Here is an 18,723-nt window from a genome sequence, read left to right as displayed (position 1 = left end):
CACGAAGACTTATGATTAACTTTTGACTAACTCAAACTCAAATAACTTATCAATTCAAGCGATTTCTCACAAAATAGATAACTTTCTAATTTACTACCTAAAAACTATCAAGTAATGAAATACTAAAGATCAACCACAACACTTAAATGATTTCGAATAACAATCAATAGGAGATAATATTCCAGGGTCACGGGTTATCTAACAATCATGTTGCATTCTTAGCTTAAAATAACTAATTGATTTATCTGGATTGTTGATTGACAGGGTTGATATTACTCATAAGAATCTGTCGAGTTCTTACTCGCCTATTCAAGCTAACTTAATTCCTATATGTCTATGGAATTAAGATTAATAAGAATGCATTTACACTTCCTGTATCTCAACCGAGCAAGACAATTAGGTATATTTCTATCCTAATTGCGAATCCGTTCCCCGATGTTCGGGTTCAAGAACTTGCTCTATTTAATTCTATATGCAATCTAGAATTTCCACTTTCGAGTTCAACTCTAGATTCGTAGATAGTAATTCACTATTAGATACTCAGTAAATTAATTAAAAACAGAATTAATTAAACAACCCAATATGATAAAATCAACTTTGTCAAATTAAACTTCAAACATCAACATTCATGTATCGCCCATGACCCTAGAATAATAGGGTTCTTAGCCACTCATGTTCATGCAATCATCAAATAATTCACAAGAGTGCATAATAATCAATAAAAGAAGGAAAAATAAGAATTCAAGATGAATTACGTGGTTCCCCTGCTTTGTCGTGGCTTTTTCCCCCTTCCCAATATGTTAGATGCCCTAAAAGAGGCGTTTTTGGCTTATATATTGCGTACAAAAGTCGTGGGCCAAAGTTCTTCTATTCCTAATCCAAATCAGCTTCAGGGATTGATGCTGGGGTGGATGCGTCGCATCCACCTCGTCCTCCACTTCCCAGCTTCGCATTCTAGGGGCCATGCTTCGCATCCACCCTTTGTTCCTTCATCTCAGCTTTGCCCAGGAGCGGATGCTAAGGGGGATGCTACGGTCCGACTTCACTGCTAAGGGTGCATGAAATCTGATTTTTTTCTAGATTGGATGCGACACATCCAACCCCTCTTCCGCTAGCTAGAGCACCTTTTCTTCATATTTTTGCACTCCAAACACCCTAAATCATCACACACAACTCAATTAGTCATAAAACCAATAATTAAACCATGTTGGGCATTTTAAAGATCAAATAACATCAAAAAGTGGTTAAAACATGGGTAAAGTAACATCAACACATATCGAAATATGCCCAACATCACCACCCCACACTTAAACCTTTGTTCGTCCTCGAACAAACCATCACTATAGTAGACGAAACAAAATTAAGCTCTTATCATTCAAAGCACACTACACCTATGACCATGGCTATTTGCAACAATTAGGCTCTAGAATATGCATCACATACACTTTCCTTTACTTATGTCATTCTTTTAAAACAATATTCGAACAAAAACAACATGCTCACAACAATCCTAACCTCAAAAACCGACTCAATGTCACAATGCACTCATGGCTTGAACATCCAATATCATAGAGAAGTCTAATAACGTTACTTATCCCTCGTGACACCATATGCCCTCACAACAAGAACAAGAGAGCGAGTTCAATCCACACATTCAAATCTCATGATCAAATATATTTTAATGACTCACATATATCAAAGAAAATCGCTCACTCTTACAAAGAAGTCACATGCATGCAATTGGTACCATAGGCTTTCCCTTAATGTAAATCTCTACTAATGTAAGCTCGCTCGATCTAAAATCAATTAGGACTTTTTCATGGTTGTACTGTGGGCTAAGGGACGGGTAGGATATACTTAAGAAATAGTGACTCACCCTCCTAAGCACTTTAATACAACACAAAATTACTTTAAGCATATTTTCTTCAACACCACTTCAATTTCACAAACAATATCACCCCAAAACAATCCCTTTTTCTTTAAGCACTACTTTAGTTCATACCACTAGCAAGAACAAGACAACAATTTATTCATTTCTATTTTTCCTTTTATTTTTCAATTTCCGCTAGTGGTGTAGTATTTTACAAAACTAGTGCACTTTTCTTCCTTTCATTGGTTCCACTTAAAAGTCACCCCACACTTAGTCCCTTCTTACTTCTTTTAGCTCTCATCTAACAATTAAAGTGTTTTAAGAGGTAAAAGGATCAAAACAATGTCAATTAAGAATAAAAAAGGTATAGGCTTGTAATGTGGGTACCAAATAAAAGTCAATAAGCTCAAAATGGTTAACTAGGGATAAATTTTATTTATGATAAGCAATAAGCTCAAAAAGATCAAACAAAGCCTAAAATCATTTTTCAAACTGAGCATCACCTCAAATTTTGCTTCAACTCACATACCGGGCAAGTTCTGGACACAAGTACAATACATGGACTACACAAGAACCTCACCACACATGGCACATGACTCACTAAGGACGATCAAAATCTGACTCTCAAACAATGTAAGTATTCACGGAGACACGGGATATTAAGCATTAAGTGCAAAGTGAACACAAGTCAAGAAAACGAGAAATAGTCATCACAAAACATGCTATCCAATATATAAAGGCATCAAGATTAATATCAAAATATAGGGGAGATACTACACATGCCAAAGCATAAATATGCTACTATGAAACAAGTCAAGGGCGCTTAGGTTCATCATTCTTCCTCCTTTTATTTTCTAAATTCCTAATCTACTCGGAAAGAAAAAAAAAGTACCCGGTTCAAACTACATCTCATGAAAAAGGACCGAGGCACAAAGAAAAATCACAGGGGATTATTACTACCTAAAGAAAGCTAAAAGATATATTTTTGGATTTTTGTTTAGACTTTAATCCCTCAAGAAAACTGTTTAGGAGATCAATCGTCGGGAAAAGTCCAATTTTTCTACTTTTTTCGTTTTTTTTCCACAAAAAAGCTACTACACATAAGAATGAGTACTTCAACTAAGCTAAAATAGTACAGAAACTCATCCAAACGATCTCCTCACCCCACACTTAAAATTTTGCAATGTCCTCAATGCACACTATAAATAATAAGAGGGTAAACGGCCAAAGGCCGAAGCAATAGCGGCTCACGAGGTACTCAGATTTCCCCCAGGCATCGTCCTTTGTGTAGGCACCCCACACTTAGTCCTCACCATCTAGATCGCTTTTGCACTCTTCTAATGGATTTTCTTCCTATGCTCATAATCCTACAAAACAAAAATAAATACTACAAAATAATAAAATAAAATAAAATAAAAAGTAAACAAAAATAAAAGAAAGCAGTAAAGCTGGGTTGCCTCCCAACAAGCGCCTGATTTAATGTCGCGGCACGATGCAATACGTTCTTCACGCCTCCACCAAATCCATCGAGGTCTTGTGACGTGCAATGTCACCAACCCAATAGTGTTTTACTCTTTGGCCATTTACCAAGAATGTCGTATTGGAACTCGTATCACATAATTCCACCACCCCATGAGGTTTCACACTAACCACTTCAAACGGACCCGACCATCGAGATTTAAGCTTTTTGGGAAAAATCTTCAGCCTCAAATTAAACAAGATAACTATGTTGGATGTGCTTATCATGCCACCTCTTTGTCTTTTCTTTATACAATTTGGCATTTTCATACGCATGCAATCAAAATTCATGAAGCTCGTTTAGTTGTAGCAATCTCTTTTCACCGGCCAAGTCCATCTCCATATTTAGCTTTTTAATCGCCCAATAGGCTTTGTGTTCAAGCTCAACAGGCAAGTGGCATGCCTTCCCATAAACCAACTTGTATGGAGAAGTACCTATGGGGGTCTTGTATGTAGTGCGATATGCCCATAATGCATCATCCAGCTTTCCGGCCCAGTCCTTTCTATTCCCACTTACTGTTTTCTCCAAAATCTACTTTACCTCTCTGTTGGAAACTTCTACTTGACCACTCATTTGGGGATGATAGGCAATGGAAACCTTATGCTTAACTCCATACCTTGTAAGAACATTATTCAGCAATTTGTTACAAAAGTGAGTTCCCCTGTCGCTTATCAACACTCTTGGAGTCCCAAAACGTGTGTAGATGTGCTTCTTTACAAAGCTTACCACTACCTTTGTGTCATTAGTAGGAAGAGCAATGGCCTCCACCCACTTAGAAACATAGTCGACCGCCACCAAGATGTGTGTGTGCCCATTAGAATATGGGAATGGCCCCATGAAATCAATCCCCCAAACATCAAAAAGCTCTACTGCCAGAATAGTTTGCAAGGGCATCTCGTGCTTCCTTGTGATAGTTCCGGTTCTTTGGCATCTGTCACAATTTTTAACAAAGGCATGTGCATGCTTAAACAATTTAGGCCAATAGAAACCTGATTGTAGCACTTTTTGAGCGGTTCTGTCCCCGCCGTGATGACCTCCATATGGAAAAACATGGCAGTCATGCAGTATAGCATTCATCTCTTCCTCAGGAACACATCTTCGCACCAATTGATCTGCGCACTGCCTATATAAGAATGGCTCATCCCACGTGTAGAGCCTCACATCGTGTAAGAATCTTCTTCTATTATCAGGTGTCAATTCTAGTGGTGTCACCCCACTTGCAATAAAATTAACATAATCCGCATACCATGGGGCTTCACCTGAGGTGACTGCTAATAACTGCTCATCAGGGAATGTTTCTTTGATTGACCCTCCTTCAGCTACATGGTTCCGACTTTCTAATCTGGACAAGTGATTAGCCACTTGATTTTCTGTCCCTTTTCGATCTCGGATCTCTAAGTCAAATTCTTAGAAGAGGAGGACCCAACGAATTAGCCTCGGCTTGGCGTGTTTATTTTCAAACAAGTATCTGATAGCTGAATGATCTGTGTAAACGATGACTTTGGTTCCCACTAGATAGGATCTGAACTTGTCAAACGCCCACACCATTGCAAGCAACTCCTTTTCAGTAACTGTATAATTCATCTGAGCTAGATTCATAGTTTTTGTCGCATAATAAATGGAGTGAAAGATTTTATCCCTCCTTTTCTCCAAAACATCTCCGATTGCTATGTCACTTGCATCGCACATCAACTCAAATGATTGCGCCCAATCTGGACCAATGATAATTGGTGCAGTCACCAACCTTCCCTTCAGCTCCTCAAATGCTTTCAGACAAGCATCATCAAACTTGAAGGGCACATCTTTCTCAAGAAGCCTGCACAAAGGAGAAGAAATTTTTGAAATATCTTTAATGAAACGACGATAAAAACCTGCATGGCCCAAGAAACTGTAAATTCCTTTGACGGATGTCGGTGGGGGAAATTTTTCAATCGCCTCCACCTTCGCTTTGTCCACCTGCAAGCCACTTTTCGACACCTTGTGCCCCAAAACTATACCTTCACGTACCATGAAATGGCACTTTTTCCAGTTTAGCACCAAGTTCGTCTCTTCACATCTAGCAAGCACTTTATCAAGGTTCATTAAAAAATTATCAAAAGAACATACAAACACAGAAAAATCATCCATGAACACTTCTACAAATCATTCAACCATGTCAGTAAAAATAGCCATCATACACCTTTGAAAAGTTGCAGGTGCATTACAAAGACCAAAGGGCATTCTCTTGAACGCATACGTGCCATAAGGACACGTAAATGTAGTTTTCGCTTGGTCCTCTGGGGCTATAGAAATCTGATTATACCCCGAATAACCATCCAGGAAATAGTAGTAGTCCTGGCCAGCTAACCTATCAAGCATTTGGTCAATAAAGGGGAGGGGAAAGTGGTCTTTCCGTGTGGCATTGTTCAATTTTCTATAATCTATGCAAATTCTCCATCCAGTGACAGTTCTTGTAGGAATTAAGTCATTATTTTCATTAACTACAACAGTCATCCCCCCTTTCTTCGGCACACATTGAACGGGGCTTACCCATTTGCTATCAGAGATTGGAAATACAATACCTGCATCAAGCCACTTAATCACTTCTTTTCTTACCACCTCTTTCATGATTGGATTTAGTTGGCGTTGTTGCTCTACACTTGGCTTGTGTCCGTCCTCCATGAGGATTTTATCCATGTAGAAAGCTGGACTAATGCCTTTAATGTCAGACATTGTCCACCCAATTGCTCGTTTGTGCTCACGTAGTACCCTCAATAGCTTTTCTTCCTGCAATTTAGACAAGTGAGAAGAAACAATAACAGGTAAAGTGTCAGAACTACCCAAATAAGCATATTGAAGGTGAGCGGTAGGGGTTTAAGCTCCAATTGTGGAGCTTCTTCAATTGACAGCTTTGGAGGGGGACTACTTGGCCTATTCAGGGGCTCAAACGGGTGTATTCCTTGCATGTAAGCACATGATGCATCTAGGATATGCATCATCTCCTCAACCCCATCATCAATCATAAAGCTATCAAACAACATGAGTGTTTTTTTCTAGAGAGTCGTCTAGGTATACACTCGTGTCAAGAAGTTGCTCATCCACCTCCACAACAGATATCATAGAGAGCTCCTCATAGTGACAGGGAAGTTGGATTTCTTTGTAGACATTAAAGACTGCTTGCTCGTTGTCCACCCTCATAATCATTTTCCCTTCTCTCACTTTAATTATTGCATCACCAGTAGCCAAGAGAGGTCGTCCCAATATGATTGGAACTTGTTCATCAGCCTCAAAATCAAGAATAATGAAGTCAGCTGGTAAGATAAATTTCCCAATTTACAGCAGCACATCTTCAATCACTCCTTCAGGGTAGGCTGTGCACCTATCTACTAATTGCAACATCACAGTGGTTGGTCTTGGAGCTCCCAAACCCAATTGCTTAAACAAGGACAATGGCATCAAATATATGCTCGCCCCCAAATCATAAAGAGCACGACCCACATCAATATTACCGATTCACACCGGGATGGTGAAACTGCCAGGATCCTTAAGCTTTTGAGGAAGCTTGTGTTGGACCCTTGAAGTGCACTCCTCAGTAAGTGCAACTGTCTCAAACTCAGTTAATTTCTTCTTGTGAGCCACTATATATTTTATGTACTTAGCATACTTTGGAATTTCACGAAGTACATCCACCAATGGAATATTTAATTGAACCTGACTCAACATAGAGAGAAATTTGTTGAACATGCGATCGTCATTCTTTTTCTGCAATTTCTGGGGGAAAGGTGGTGGTGGCCTTTCAGCCTCTACTGGCTCTAAACTTGCATCATTTTTCTTTGACTCGTGTATTACCTTAGGGGTCATCTCCCCCTCGGGTATAGGTTTGTCCTTTCTCTTCTTTGTCACTTCCTCTAGTTCCCTCCCATTTCTAAGTGTAACTGTATTAACTTGAGGGTCCTTCTCTGTATCACTAGGAAGAGAGCCTGTAAGTCTAGTATTTTGATTTGCTGCTAACTACCTCATTTGCCTCTCAAGATTTCTGAAATCGGTCTTGAGCTGTTGATTGTCAAGTAATAACTTTTTTAGCAAGTCATTCATACTCTCTTCTATTTGTTGGGGTGGCTTCTGAGGCTGATTGAAATTTCCTTGAGGCCTATACTGATTCTGATTCTATTGATTTCCGCCCCATGAGAAGTTAGGATGATTCCTCCAATTTGGATTGTAAGTGTTCCCATATTGTGCATGCTGATTCATCGGACCTCTGTTTTGTTGCCCCAGATAGTATATAGATTCACGATTCGTGGGGCACATGTCACTCATATGACTGTCACCACATAGTTCGCAGCAAATAGACATCTGCTGTACATGTTGCATCTGTTGTGTTTGTTACATTGTCATTATGTTCATCTGATTTGCTAGCTTTGCAATATCTGCTCTCATGGCTGAGAAGTCATTAAGATCAATCACCACGACTGCCTTCTGTTTAATTGCTCTTCTTGCGTCCCCATCTCCCTGCCAATTATGATAATTAGCAGTGATGTTATTTATCAAGAGTTGTATTTCACTATACGGCCTCTCCATGCAACTACCCCCATAAGTTGAATCAAGATTCATCTTTGATTCCTTGTCTAGCCCATAAACAAAAGTGTGACCCAATATCTCATCAGTCTGACAATGATGCGAGCAGTCTCTGAGTAGCTTCTTGTATCTTTCCCAACCTTGACAAAGTGTCTCGCCATCCGGTTGTTGGAACCCAAGAATTTGGCTCCTCAGCGATTTTGTCTTCTTAGTAGGGAAAAACTTGATTAGGAATTTCCTTTCTAAATCATCCCAAGTGTGGATTGAGTTTGCGGGCTCCTTTTTCAACCATTCCTTAGCTTCCCCCAACAATGAAAAACGAAATAGTGTCAGCCTGGCATAGTCATTGGAAACGTTCGTATAATTGTAAGTGTCTGTAATTTCCAAGAAGCTCTGAATGTGCCTGTGCGGGTCTTCATGAGATAGACCCACCATATTGCGCTATGGACTGAATAAGTTGTACCATGTACTGTTTGAGTTCAAAATGCCCCGTGATATCGGGCTTCACGATAGCCTGAGTCATATTAGCAAGATTGGGCCTTGCGGCTTCTATCACCGGGCGCTCCTCATTACCTGCCATCTCTATTGGTTGTGGTTGAACTATGATGTCCAACTCTCTTTCTATTCTCGTTCTAGCTTCGACTTCCATCCTCACTCTATGAAGTGTTCGTTCAATTTCTGGATCAAAAGGAAGGAGTTTGTTTGCACTTCTACTGCTCTTCATTCAAGAGAAGATCCTGCGTTAGCACAAACAAGGAAAACTGAAAATTAAAACTTGAACAAATAAGTAATAAAAGTTTAACTCAGTCAAGTAGCTAATTTCTAGGTCCTCGGCAACGGCGCCAAAAACTTGTTGCGACCAAACAAACTCACGCAAGTATACGTGGTCGTCAAGTAATATAGTAATGAGTAGAGCATCGTTCCCACGAAGACTTATAATTAACTTTTGACTAATTCAAACTCAAATAACTTATCGATTCAAGCGATTTCTCACAAAATAGATAATTTTCTAATTTACTACCTAAAAACTATCAAGTAATGAAATACTAAAGATCAACCACAACACTTAAATGATTTCGAATAACAATTAATAGGAGATAATATTACAGGGTCACCGGTTATCTAACAATCATGTTGCATTCTTAGCTTAAAATAACTAATTGATTTATCTGGATTGTTGATTGACAGGTTGATATTACTCATATGAATCTGTCGAGTTCTTACTCGCCTGTTCAAGCTAACTTAATACCTATATGTCTATGGAATTAAGATTAACAAGAATGCATTTACACTTCCTGTATCTCAACCGAGCAAGACAATTAGGTATATTTCTATCCTAATTGCGAATCCGTTCCCCGATGTCCGGGTTCAAGAACTTGCTATATTTAATTCTATATGCAATCTAGAATTCCCACTTTCGAGTTTAACTCTAGATTCGTAGATAGTAATTCACTGTTAGCTACTCAGCAAATTAATTAAAAACAGAATTAAATAAACAACTCAATATGATAAAATCAAGTTTGTCAAATTAAACTTCAAACATCAACATTCATGTATCGCCCATGAACCTAGAATAATAGGGTTCTTAGCCACTCATGTTCATGCAATCATCAAATAATTCACAAGAGTGCATAATAATCAATAAAAGAAGGAAAAATAATAACTCAAGATGAATTCCGTGGTTCCCCAGCTTTGTCGTGGCTTTTTCCCCCTTCCCAATATCTTAGATGCCCTAAAAGAGGCGTTTTTGGCTTATATATTGCGTACAAAAGTCGTGGGCCAAATTTATCGTATTCCTAATCCAAATCAGCTTCAGATATTGATGCTGGAGTGGATCCACCTCGTCCTCTACTTCCCAGCTTCGCATGCTAGGGTGGATGCCCAGGTGTGGATGCTAAGGCGGATGCTATGGGCTGACTTCACTGCTAAGGGTGCATGAAATCTGATTTTTTTCTAGATTGGATGCGACACATCCAACCCCTCTTCCTCTAGCTAGAGCACCTTTTCTTCATATTTTTGCACTCCAAACACCCTAAATCATCACACACAACTCAATTAGTCATAAAACCAATAATTAAACCATGTTGGGCATTTTAAAGATCAAATAGCATCAAAAAGCGGTTAAAACATAGGTAAAGTAACATCAACACATATCGAAATATGCCCAACATCAAACGGCGTTGACCCTGTAGTGGATTTTGATGTTATTCGACACGCCCAAAGGACCTCGGGCAACATTTCTCTCCATTTTCCCTTAGCTTCGTTCAACCTTTTCTTTAGATTTTGGATGATGGTTTTGTTTGTTGATTCTGCCTGTCCGTTCCCACTAGGATGATATGGCGTTGACAAGATCCTTTCGGTTTTGTGGTCTTCAAGAAACTTTGTTAATTTGCTGCCGATGAATTGCTTTCCATTGTCGCATATGATCTCGGCAGGGATTCCGAATCGAAATATAATGTGGCCCCAGATAAAGTCGATAACTTCTTTTTCCTTGACTTTTTCGAAGGCCTGTGCTTCAACCCATTTAGAGAAATAGTTAGTCATAAATAAAATGAATTTAGCTTTACTTGGGGCCTATGGTAGAGGGCCGACGATATCCATTCCCCATTTCATGAACGACCATTGGGATAGGACTGAATGGAGTTGGTCCCCGGGTTGGTGGATTGTCGGCGCATTTCCTTGACACTTCGTATATTTTTCCATATTGGCCCAGTAGTATCCTACTCTGATGACTTTGTGAATCAATGATTTGGCACCAGAATGATTTCCACAAGATCCCTAGTGAATTTCCCGTAGGATGTAGTCGGTGTCTCCGGGACCCAAACATATTGCCTATGGTCTATCGAACATCCTTCTATATAGTGTTCCATCTTCGGCCAATGTGAATCGTGCAACCTTCGTACATAGAGTCCTCGATTCCTTAGGATCCGACGGAAGCTTTCCGTTCTTTAGGTACTCGATATAATTATTCCTCCAATCCAGGTCAAACTTGTGGAGTTTATTTCGGCGTGGACTTCTTCGATAACTGACCTCAAAAGTTGCACGAAAGTCCCCGCGCTAATTTCGTCGTCTTTGATCGACAACCCCAAATTTGCAAGGGCATCGACTTATCTGTTTTGCTCTCGGGGTACATGCCGTAGGGTCCATTCTTGAAACCGATGTAGTGTCACCTTTAATTTATCCAAGTATCTCTGCATTCGATCATCTCGAACCTTGAAGGTTCCGTTGACTTGGTTTACCACAAGTAAGGAGTCACATTTGGCTTCGATGACCTCTGCTCCCAAACTCTTAGCTAGCTCGAGACCTGCAATCATTGCCTCATACTTGGCCTTGTTGTTAGTTAACTTAGAAGTTTTGATAGACTGTCTAATTGTATTACTTGTGGGTGGATTCAAAACGATGCCTAGCCCGGACCCCTTCACGTTCAAAACACCGTCTGTGAATAGGGTCCACACCCCCGATGTTGTACCCTATTTAAGTAATAGTTCTTTTTTGACCTCAGGTATGAGGGCTAGCATAAAGTCGGCCACGAAGTCTACTAAGATTTGAGACTTGATGGATGTTCGGGGTTGATACTCGATATCATACCCGCTGATTTCGACGGCCCATTTGGCCAATCGGCCCGAGAGTTCGGGCTTATGCAAAATATTGCGAAGATGATAAGTGCTCACTACACAAATTGGGTGACATTGAAAATATGGTTTTAATTTCCTAGAGGCTCTTATTAGGGCAAGCGCCAATTTTTCTAAGTTTGGGTACCAAGCCTCGGCGTCACCTAGAGTTCGACTAACATAGTAAACAAGAAATTACGTACCTTGCTCTTCTCGAACTAGGACTCCACTTACCGCGATTTCCGAGACTGCTAAGTACAAGTAGAGTTGCTCGTCTACTTTAGGAGTATGAAGCAGTGACGGGCTCGAGAGGTACCACTATAACTCTTCCAATGCTTGTTGGCATTCCGGGGTCCATGCAAAATTGTTCTTCTTTTTGATTAGCGAGAAGACCTTATGACTTCTATCTGAAAACTTTGAGATGAATCGGCCTGGGGCGGCTATGCGTCTTGTTAATCTTTGTACGGCCTTAACATTATCCACAATTGTGATGTCTTCGATCGCCTTAATCTTATCCAGGTTGATTTTGATACCCCGATTTGATACCATAAAGCTGATGAACTTGCCCGAGCCGACCTCGAATGGACACTTCTCCGGGTTGAGTTTCATGTTGTATTTCCTTAGTACATCGAAGGTCTCCTGCAAATGTGTCAAATAGTCCTCTGCTCGAAGGGAATTAACTAGCATATCGTCAATATAAACTTCCATTGACTTACCTATTTGTTCTTTGAATATTCTATTCACTAAGCGTTGATAAGTGGCACCAACATTGTTTAGTCAAAATGGCATTACATTATAACAATAGGTGTCGTACTTAGTGATGGACAAAGTCTTTTCCTGATCCTCTGGGTTCATTTGTATTTGATTGTACCCGGAGTAGGCATCGAGAAAACTAAGGATCTAGTTGCCGGCCATGGAATCGATCACGTGATCGACATTCGGTAGAGCAGAAGAGTCTTTAGGACATGGTTTGTTTAAATCTTTATAATCTATGCATATCCTAAGTTTATTTCCCTTTTTAGGGACTACGACTACGTTTTCTAACCATTTGGGATATTTTACCTCCCGGATGGATCCTATTTTGAGAAGTTTGGTTACCTCATCCTTGATGAATGCATGTTTTACCGTGGACTGGGGTCTTCTCTTTTGTTTTACCGGGCGAAACTTCGGGTCCAAGCTCAGTCGATGTGTAGCGATTTCCAGCTGGATCCATGTCATATCTAAATGGGACCAAGAAAAATAATCTATATTATTGATAAGTAATTTAATGAGTTTTTCTCTGAGCTCGGGGGTTAATCTCGTTCCTAGGTATACCTTTCAATCGGATAGATGACCAATCAGTACGACCTGCTCCAGCTCCTCGACCGTCAATTTGGTGGCGTCGGAATCCTCGGGGATTATGAAGGATCAAGATATCCAATAGTCATCGTCCTACCCCGTTCACTGCTTCTCCTATTGAGTCGAGGTTGGCAGTTGTGGTTGCTATTTAGCTTCCTGTTTTCATTTGGACTCCGATCCTTTTGTTGACGAAAGTGCCGATATCGGTATCACTTCGTCGACGACGAACATTTCTTTGGCAGTGTGCTATTCCCCGTACACCATTTTTACTCTATCCAGTGTTTGGGAACTTTAGCATTTGGTGAAGTGTTGAAGGGAGTGCCCTCATATAGTGAATCCAGGGTCTTCCGAACAGGGCGTTGTATCTCATATCGCCTTCAATCACATGGAACTTGGTTTCTTGAATAGTCCCAGCTATATTTACTAGTAAAATGATTTCTCCTTTAGTAATTTCTCTTGCCATATTGAAACCATTGAGAACTCGAGCTGCGGGCACGATATGATCTTGTAGGCCGAGCTGCTCCACAACCCTCGATCGAATAATATTGGCTAAGCTTCCTGGATCAATTAAAACACGTTTAACCTGAAATTTATTCACAAGGATAGAGATAACAAATGCATCATTGTGGGGATGTGAGATCCCTTCTGCTTCCTCATCGTTGAATGATAAAGTGCCTTATGGTACATAGTCTCGAGTTCGTTTTTCCCTGGTGATCGATACCTTAGTGCATTTGAAAATCGACCCTTGTGGAATATCGATCCCACCAACGATCATGTGAATCACGTGCTGTGGTTCTTCCTGCTTGTTTTTCCTGTTTGCATCCCTGTCTCTAAAATGATTTTTAGCTTGGTCGCTCAAGAACTCTCGAAGGTGATCCTCATTGAATAAACATGCCACCTCCTCCCTTAGTTGTTTGTAGTCTTCGGTTCTGTGACCATGCGTACCATGGTATTTACATATTTGATTGGGGTTCCTTTGGGATGGATCGGTCTGCAGGGGCCTGGGCCATCTAGTATCTTTGATTCTCCCAATGGCTGACACAATACCTGATGCGTCGATGCTGAAGTTGTATTCGCATAATCGTGGTGCCTTTGTGGGATCGACACGTTTATCAAAACTGTTTTTACTCATGAGCCATCGAGAGATCTGTCCTCGATTGTTCCTTCTATTATTTCGGATGGGATTGCGTCCTGGGTCATTGTTTCTATGATCTACATTGTATGGTTGATATCGATCAATGTTCGACCGAGGTTCTCAGTGAATATCTCTTGTGTTTTTCCAACGGGCCTGGTCGGATAAGCGGAACTGGAAGGGGTCCCTAATTGATCATCCTCGACCCTGATCTTTGATTGGTATCCATTATGTACATTGGTCCAGGTTATTGCTGGGTATTCAATTAAATTATGCTTTAGCTGTCGTGATGCCACCGAACTCTAATAGTTCAAACCTTGAGTAAAAGCATGAACAACCCAATCATCTGTGATTGGTGGTAGTTCCATGCGTTCCATCTAGAACCGAGATATGAACTCCCTCAACATTTCGTTATCTTTCTGTTTTTCCTTGAAGAGGTCCGACTTCCTAGTCGCAACCTTTATTGCTCCGGCGTGTTCCTTTACGAAAGAGTCTGCAAGCATGGAGAAGGAATCGATGGAATTAGGTGGCAGATTGTGATACCATATCATTGCCCCATTCGATAGAGTTTCTCCAAATTTATTTAATAGAACCAAATCGATCTAATCATCTTCTAGATCATTTACTTTTATTGCACATGTATAGAAGGTGACATGGTCATTTGGATCGGTGGTCCCATTGTACTTGGGGATATCCGGCATGCAAAATTTCTTTGGAATGGGCTTCAGAGCCGCACTTGGGGGGAACCGCTTTTGCACGAACTTCTTCGAATCTATACCTTTTAAAATTGGTGGTACCCCCGGTATTTGGTCAACCCCGGAGTTATATGTCTCTACTTTCTTGTCATTTGCCTCGATTTTATTTTCTCCCGTTTCAATTCGTTTAGTGAGCTTCTCGAGCATTTTCATAATGACGGGGTCAGTTTCCGATTCATTGGCATTCGATCTTTCCGGCACTAGCTCGGTCCTGTGGACGACTTCTAGTTCTACCCCACTCGGCGCTTAATGTTGATTTTGTAGTTGCGCTATAGCGGCTTTTTGAGCCTGTAATATTTCAAATATCAATTGGAGACTGACTCCACCATCTCCTTCTCCATGCGTACCTCGACCACCGGATCGACCCTCCCTGCGTACGTGTCACGCCCCGAACCTAGGAGCGAGACAAGCACCCTGTGCCTCACCTAACCTGGCGTACCAAATTGCGACTAAGTGACTCTGAACACATAATGTCATACTTTGGCCATGGGGCCACCTTGCAAGACAATTTGCGAAGCAAAATATAAAACTGAATGTAAACTAGCGCTAACTAAATATCAATATAAAGCTAGGCCGACAAGGCCGTCATAGCTACTACAGCTGACAAACCACCAATTTATACAAACCCAACATACTGCACTAACCAACAGGAGATGCCTACAAGCCTCTACTGATAGATGTACTGAGATCGGAATAGGGCCCCGACCTACCCATAACATATATACAGATATACATAAGATGTACACAAAACTCTTGACATGGCAACTCCGAAAGACGTGGAGCTTACCGATCAGGCGGAACTCGGGAAACACTTACTGAGGAGGTCTACCCGTCTGTCTGTCTGAACCTGCACGCATGAAATGCAGCGTCCCCAAAAAAGGGACATCAGTACGAAATAATGTACCGAGTATGTAAGACAATAAAATAACTGAAATCTGAAACTAAACTGATAATATGATAACTGAAATTAACTGGGAGTCAAAGATGATCTGGAGATATACTTACCTGCTGATACTGACTCAACTCCTTCAATATAGTAAGTAAAATAATTGTATGGCCTTATAAGGCTCGGTATATATAACTGCTCTGCCATAGTAGGCTCGCTCATAGGCGCTCGGCCATACTAGGCTATGTATCTCGACCATGCTGGGCTCGCTCATAGGCGCTCGGCCACAGTAGGCTCGGTATATATCAGTGGTTGCCCAATAGGGGCCTGCCCATCGATTATAGCTCGATGGTAATGAAAATACTGTAATACTGTATATATAGGCTTGTTGCTCTCTTGACTGGAAGAAGACAATACTAAATTGAATATAGAATCTCGATAAGGAATAATATTGTAACTTATGAGACTAGAATAGTGTGAATAAATTCATGAATATGAACTTCTCTTTTTGTCTCATTACTAACACATGTAGCTACGAGATCATGCCAAAATGAAGGAAAGCTTAGCCTTAACATACCTTATCACAATCTTTCCAATCACCAAGTTGAACTCACCTCTTCGCACCTTAATCTACAAGAATGATAATAATACTATCGTTAAGTTACGAAAGGTACAACTATCGCACAACGAACGACAAACCTATTTTGTATTAAAACGGGCAGCATCTCCCCTATAATATGCCCTTCCTCCAAATTCAAGATAACACCAACAATACAAGAACAGAACAATAACAACATATATACATCATTTTCCAGCCCTATATACACCATCAAATACTACAAAACAGCCCAACACACCCCAATCTCTTCGTACACAAAACGACCACCGTAGTAGTGTCAAATGACCCAAAAATGTTATGACGAACGACCAGCAAACCACCCTTCATTTATATGGTGTTTATAAACCCCCTTCCTCCTCCAAAACTCCACAAAATAGTAGTAAAACACGCAGCCCAACAGCAACACAAAACAGTCCACAAAACAGTCCGCTACAAGTGAATAACTCGAACTCACGGCTTCCAATCACCGTCCCGTGAGTTCTTACAAGTATAGAACGACTTGCCATGAATTTACAGAAGAAAAAATGGATGAAAGAGAGCAGTAAACTCACCTTATTTGTTGGATAACTCAGCTCCTATCTTGGTTCTTCAAACTATAAGTTTTACCTCCAATTGGAACTTGAAAGGGAGAGAAAATCAATTAGGGTTTGTGGGAAATGTTTGGGAGGATTCTTTGCAGAGCTTATGTCTGGTTATTATGCTCTATTTTAAGTCTAATATATGAAGAAAATAGGCCCTTAAAAGGCCTCTTTGGACAACCCGAAATGGCCCATTTTTGGGCTTTCATTTAAGCAAGTAGGTGACACACCTACTTGTCACCTAGCAGCTTGCGCAGTGTTGCAAAAATGCCCATATCTCTCTACTCCGATGTCGTATGGACAAACGGTTTAATGCGTTGGAAAATAGACTCATAGATATTTAATTGGATGGGTGGAACACCCCATAACCATAAGTATATTGGGAGAAAAGCGCAGTTACATTTGACCCAAAGTTTCAGTAAAACTTATGAATGTAACTTGTGATGACTTTCATCGACTTTTGTTCCACAACTCTCTTGACTTCAAAACATAACAAACGGATGTCATACGACTAATATAAATCATAACATAATCTCCTTATCATGTTAATCACCCTAGTCTCACCCCAAAGGTACATGTTATAACATTCCCAACTTGTCGACTTTCGACGAAACATTGTTTTATTCAATTGCTTTTGCTTCTGAACTGTCCAACCCTCTTTGTACTTGTTGTTCATGATCTTCAATATTTGTAACCTCAGAGGTAACATTATTAAGTTACTTTATATACTTTTAAATATTATCTCATTTTTGGTCCTACATTAGTTTGCTTACGAAGCATTTTTATGTACGAAAATATAGGGTGTAACATCATTCCCCCCTTGGAAACATTCGTCCTCGAATGTTTACTCTTAGAGACTTTGGAAACTTTTGCCAGAGTATCCTTCGTACACTAGGTTAAAACCAACCTGCACGTAGCCAGAAACATACTATGCATGCCACACATGGCCAATCTTTATAGATAGCAGCAATTTGCCTCACCGACCGTAAATCATAAATATTGGAAGTGAAAAATAAAAGCTTACCTGATGACCTGCTAGCCTACATAGAGCTATGTTGTAGCGTCCCATCTCGAACCATATCTTCAATTTGAAATAGGTGGGGGTATTTAGACTTCATTTCTTCCTCCGATTCCCACGTCATCTCTTCTACATTCTTGCTCCTCCATAAAACCTTTACGGAAGCTACCTCCTTATTTCGTAGATTGCGGATTTGTCGGTCTAGGATGGCAACTGGAATTTCCTCGTATGACAAGTCCTCTGTAATCTGTACATCATCCGTGGGCACCACTCGGGTAGGATCGCCAATGCACTTCCGTAGCATAGATACGTGAAAAACCGGATGGACAGACTCCAATTCTGAGGGCAACTCTAACTCATAAGCTACTTGGCCCACTCTCCGAATGATCCTATAAGGCCCAATATACCGTGGGCTAAGCTTGCCTTTCTTGCCAAACCTCATCACGCCCTTCATAGGTGATACCTTTAAGAATACCCAGTCATTAATCCTGAACAAGTCTCGTCGCCGCACGTCAGAATATGACTTCTGACGACTCTGAGCTGTCAACAGTCGCTCCCGGATAACCTTTACTTTCTCTATGGCCTGCTGAACCAGGTCTGGCCCATGTAACCCAGATTCTCCAACATCAAACCACCCTATAGGAGATCTGCACTTACGCCCATACAAAGCCTCGTACGGAGCCATCTGGATACTGGAGTGGTAACTGTTATTATATGCAAACTCGATAAGAGGTAGATGTTCATCCCAACTTCTTTTAAAATCCAACACACATACTCGTAACATATCCTCGAGCGTCTGAATTGTGCGCTCGGCTTGTCCATCAGTCTGTGGATGAAAAGCTG

General features: G+C 40.6%; 1 protein-coding gene across 1 annotated transcript; it reads right to left on the bottom strand.

The window, feature by feature from the left end:
• Window positions 1-13,163: 13,163 nt before the first annotated feature.
• Window positions 13,164-14,024, bottom strand: LOC138899005 (uncharacterized). Its single transcript, XM_070185116.1, has 2 exons — window positions 13,614-14,024; window positions 13,164-13,475 (listed from the first exon to the last, which is right to left on the bottom strand). The coding sequence occupies exons 1-2, from the start codon at window positions 14,022-14,024 to the stop codon at window positions 13,164-13,166; spliced, it is 723 nt and encodes a 240-aa protein (XP_070041217.1).
• Window positions 14,025-18,723: the final 4,699 nt, after the last annotated feature.

This window comes from Nicotiana tomentosiformis, chromosome 9, assembly GCF_000390325.3.
Source record: "Nicotiana tomentosiformis chromosome 9, ASM39032v3, whole genome shotgun sequence".
Lineage (NCBI taxonomy): Eukaryota > Viridiplantae > Streptophyta > Magnoliopsida > Solanales > Solanaceae > Nicotiana > Nicotiana tomentosiformis.
Note: the sequence above shows the minus strand (reverse complement) of the source record. Positions and strands in the feature narration are given on the sequence as shown.

Excerpts from the sequence above, each read along its gene's own strand:
- LOC138899005 (XM_070185116.1), bottom strand. The coding sequence starts at position 14,024 with ATGAGTAAAAACAGTTTTGATAAACGTGTCGATCCCACAAAGGCACCA. Across the intron at positions 13,476-13,613 it reads CGATTTTCAAATGCACTAAG|GTTAAACGTGTTTTAATTGA; the intron begins GTATCGATCACC and ends AATAAATTTCAG.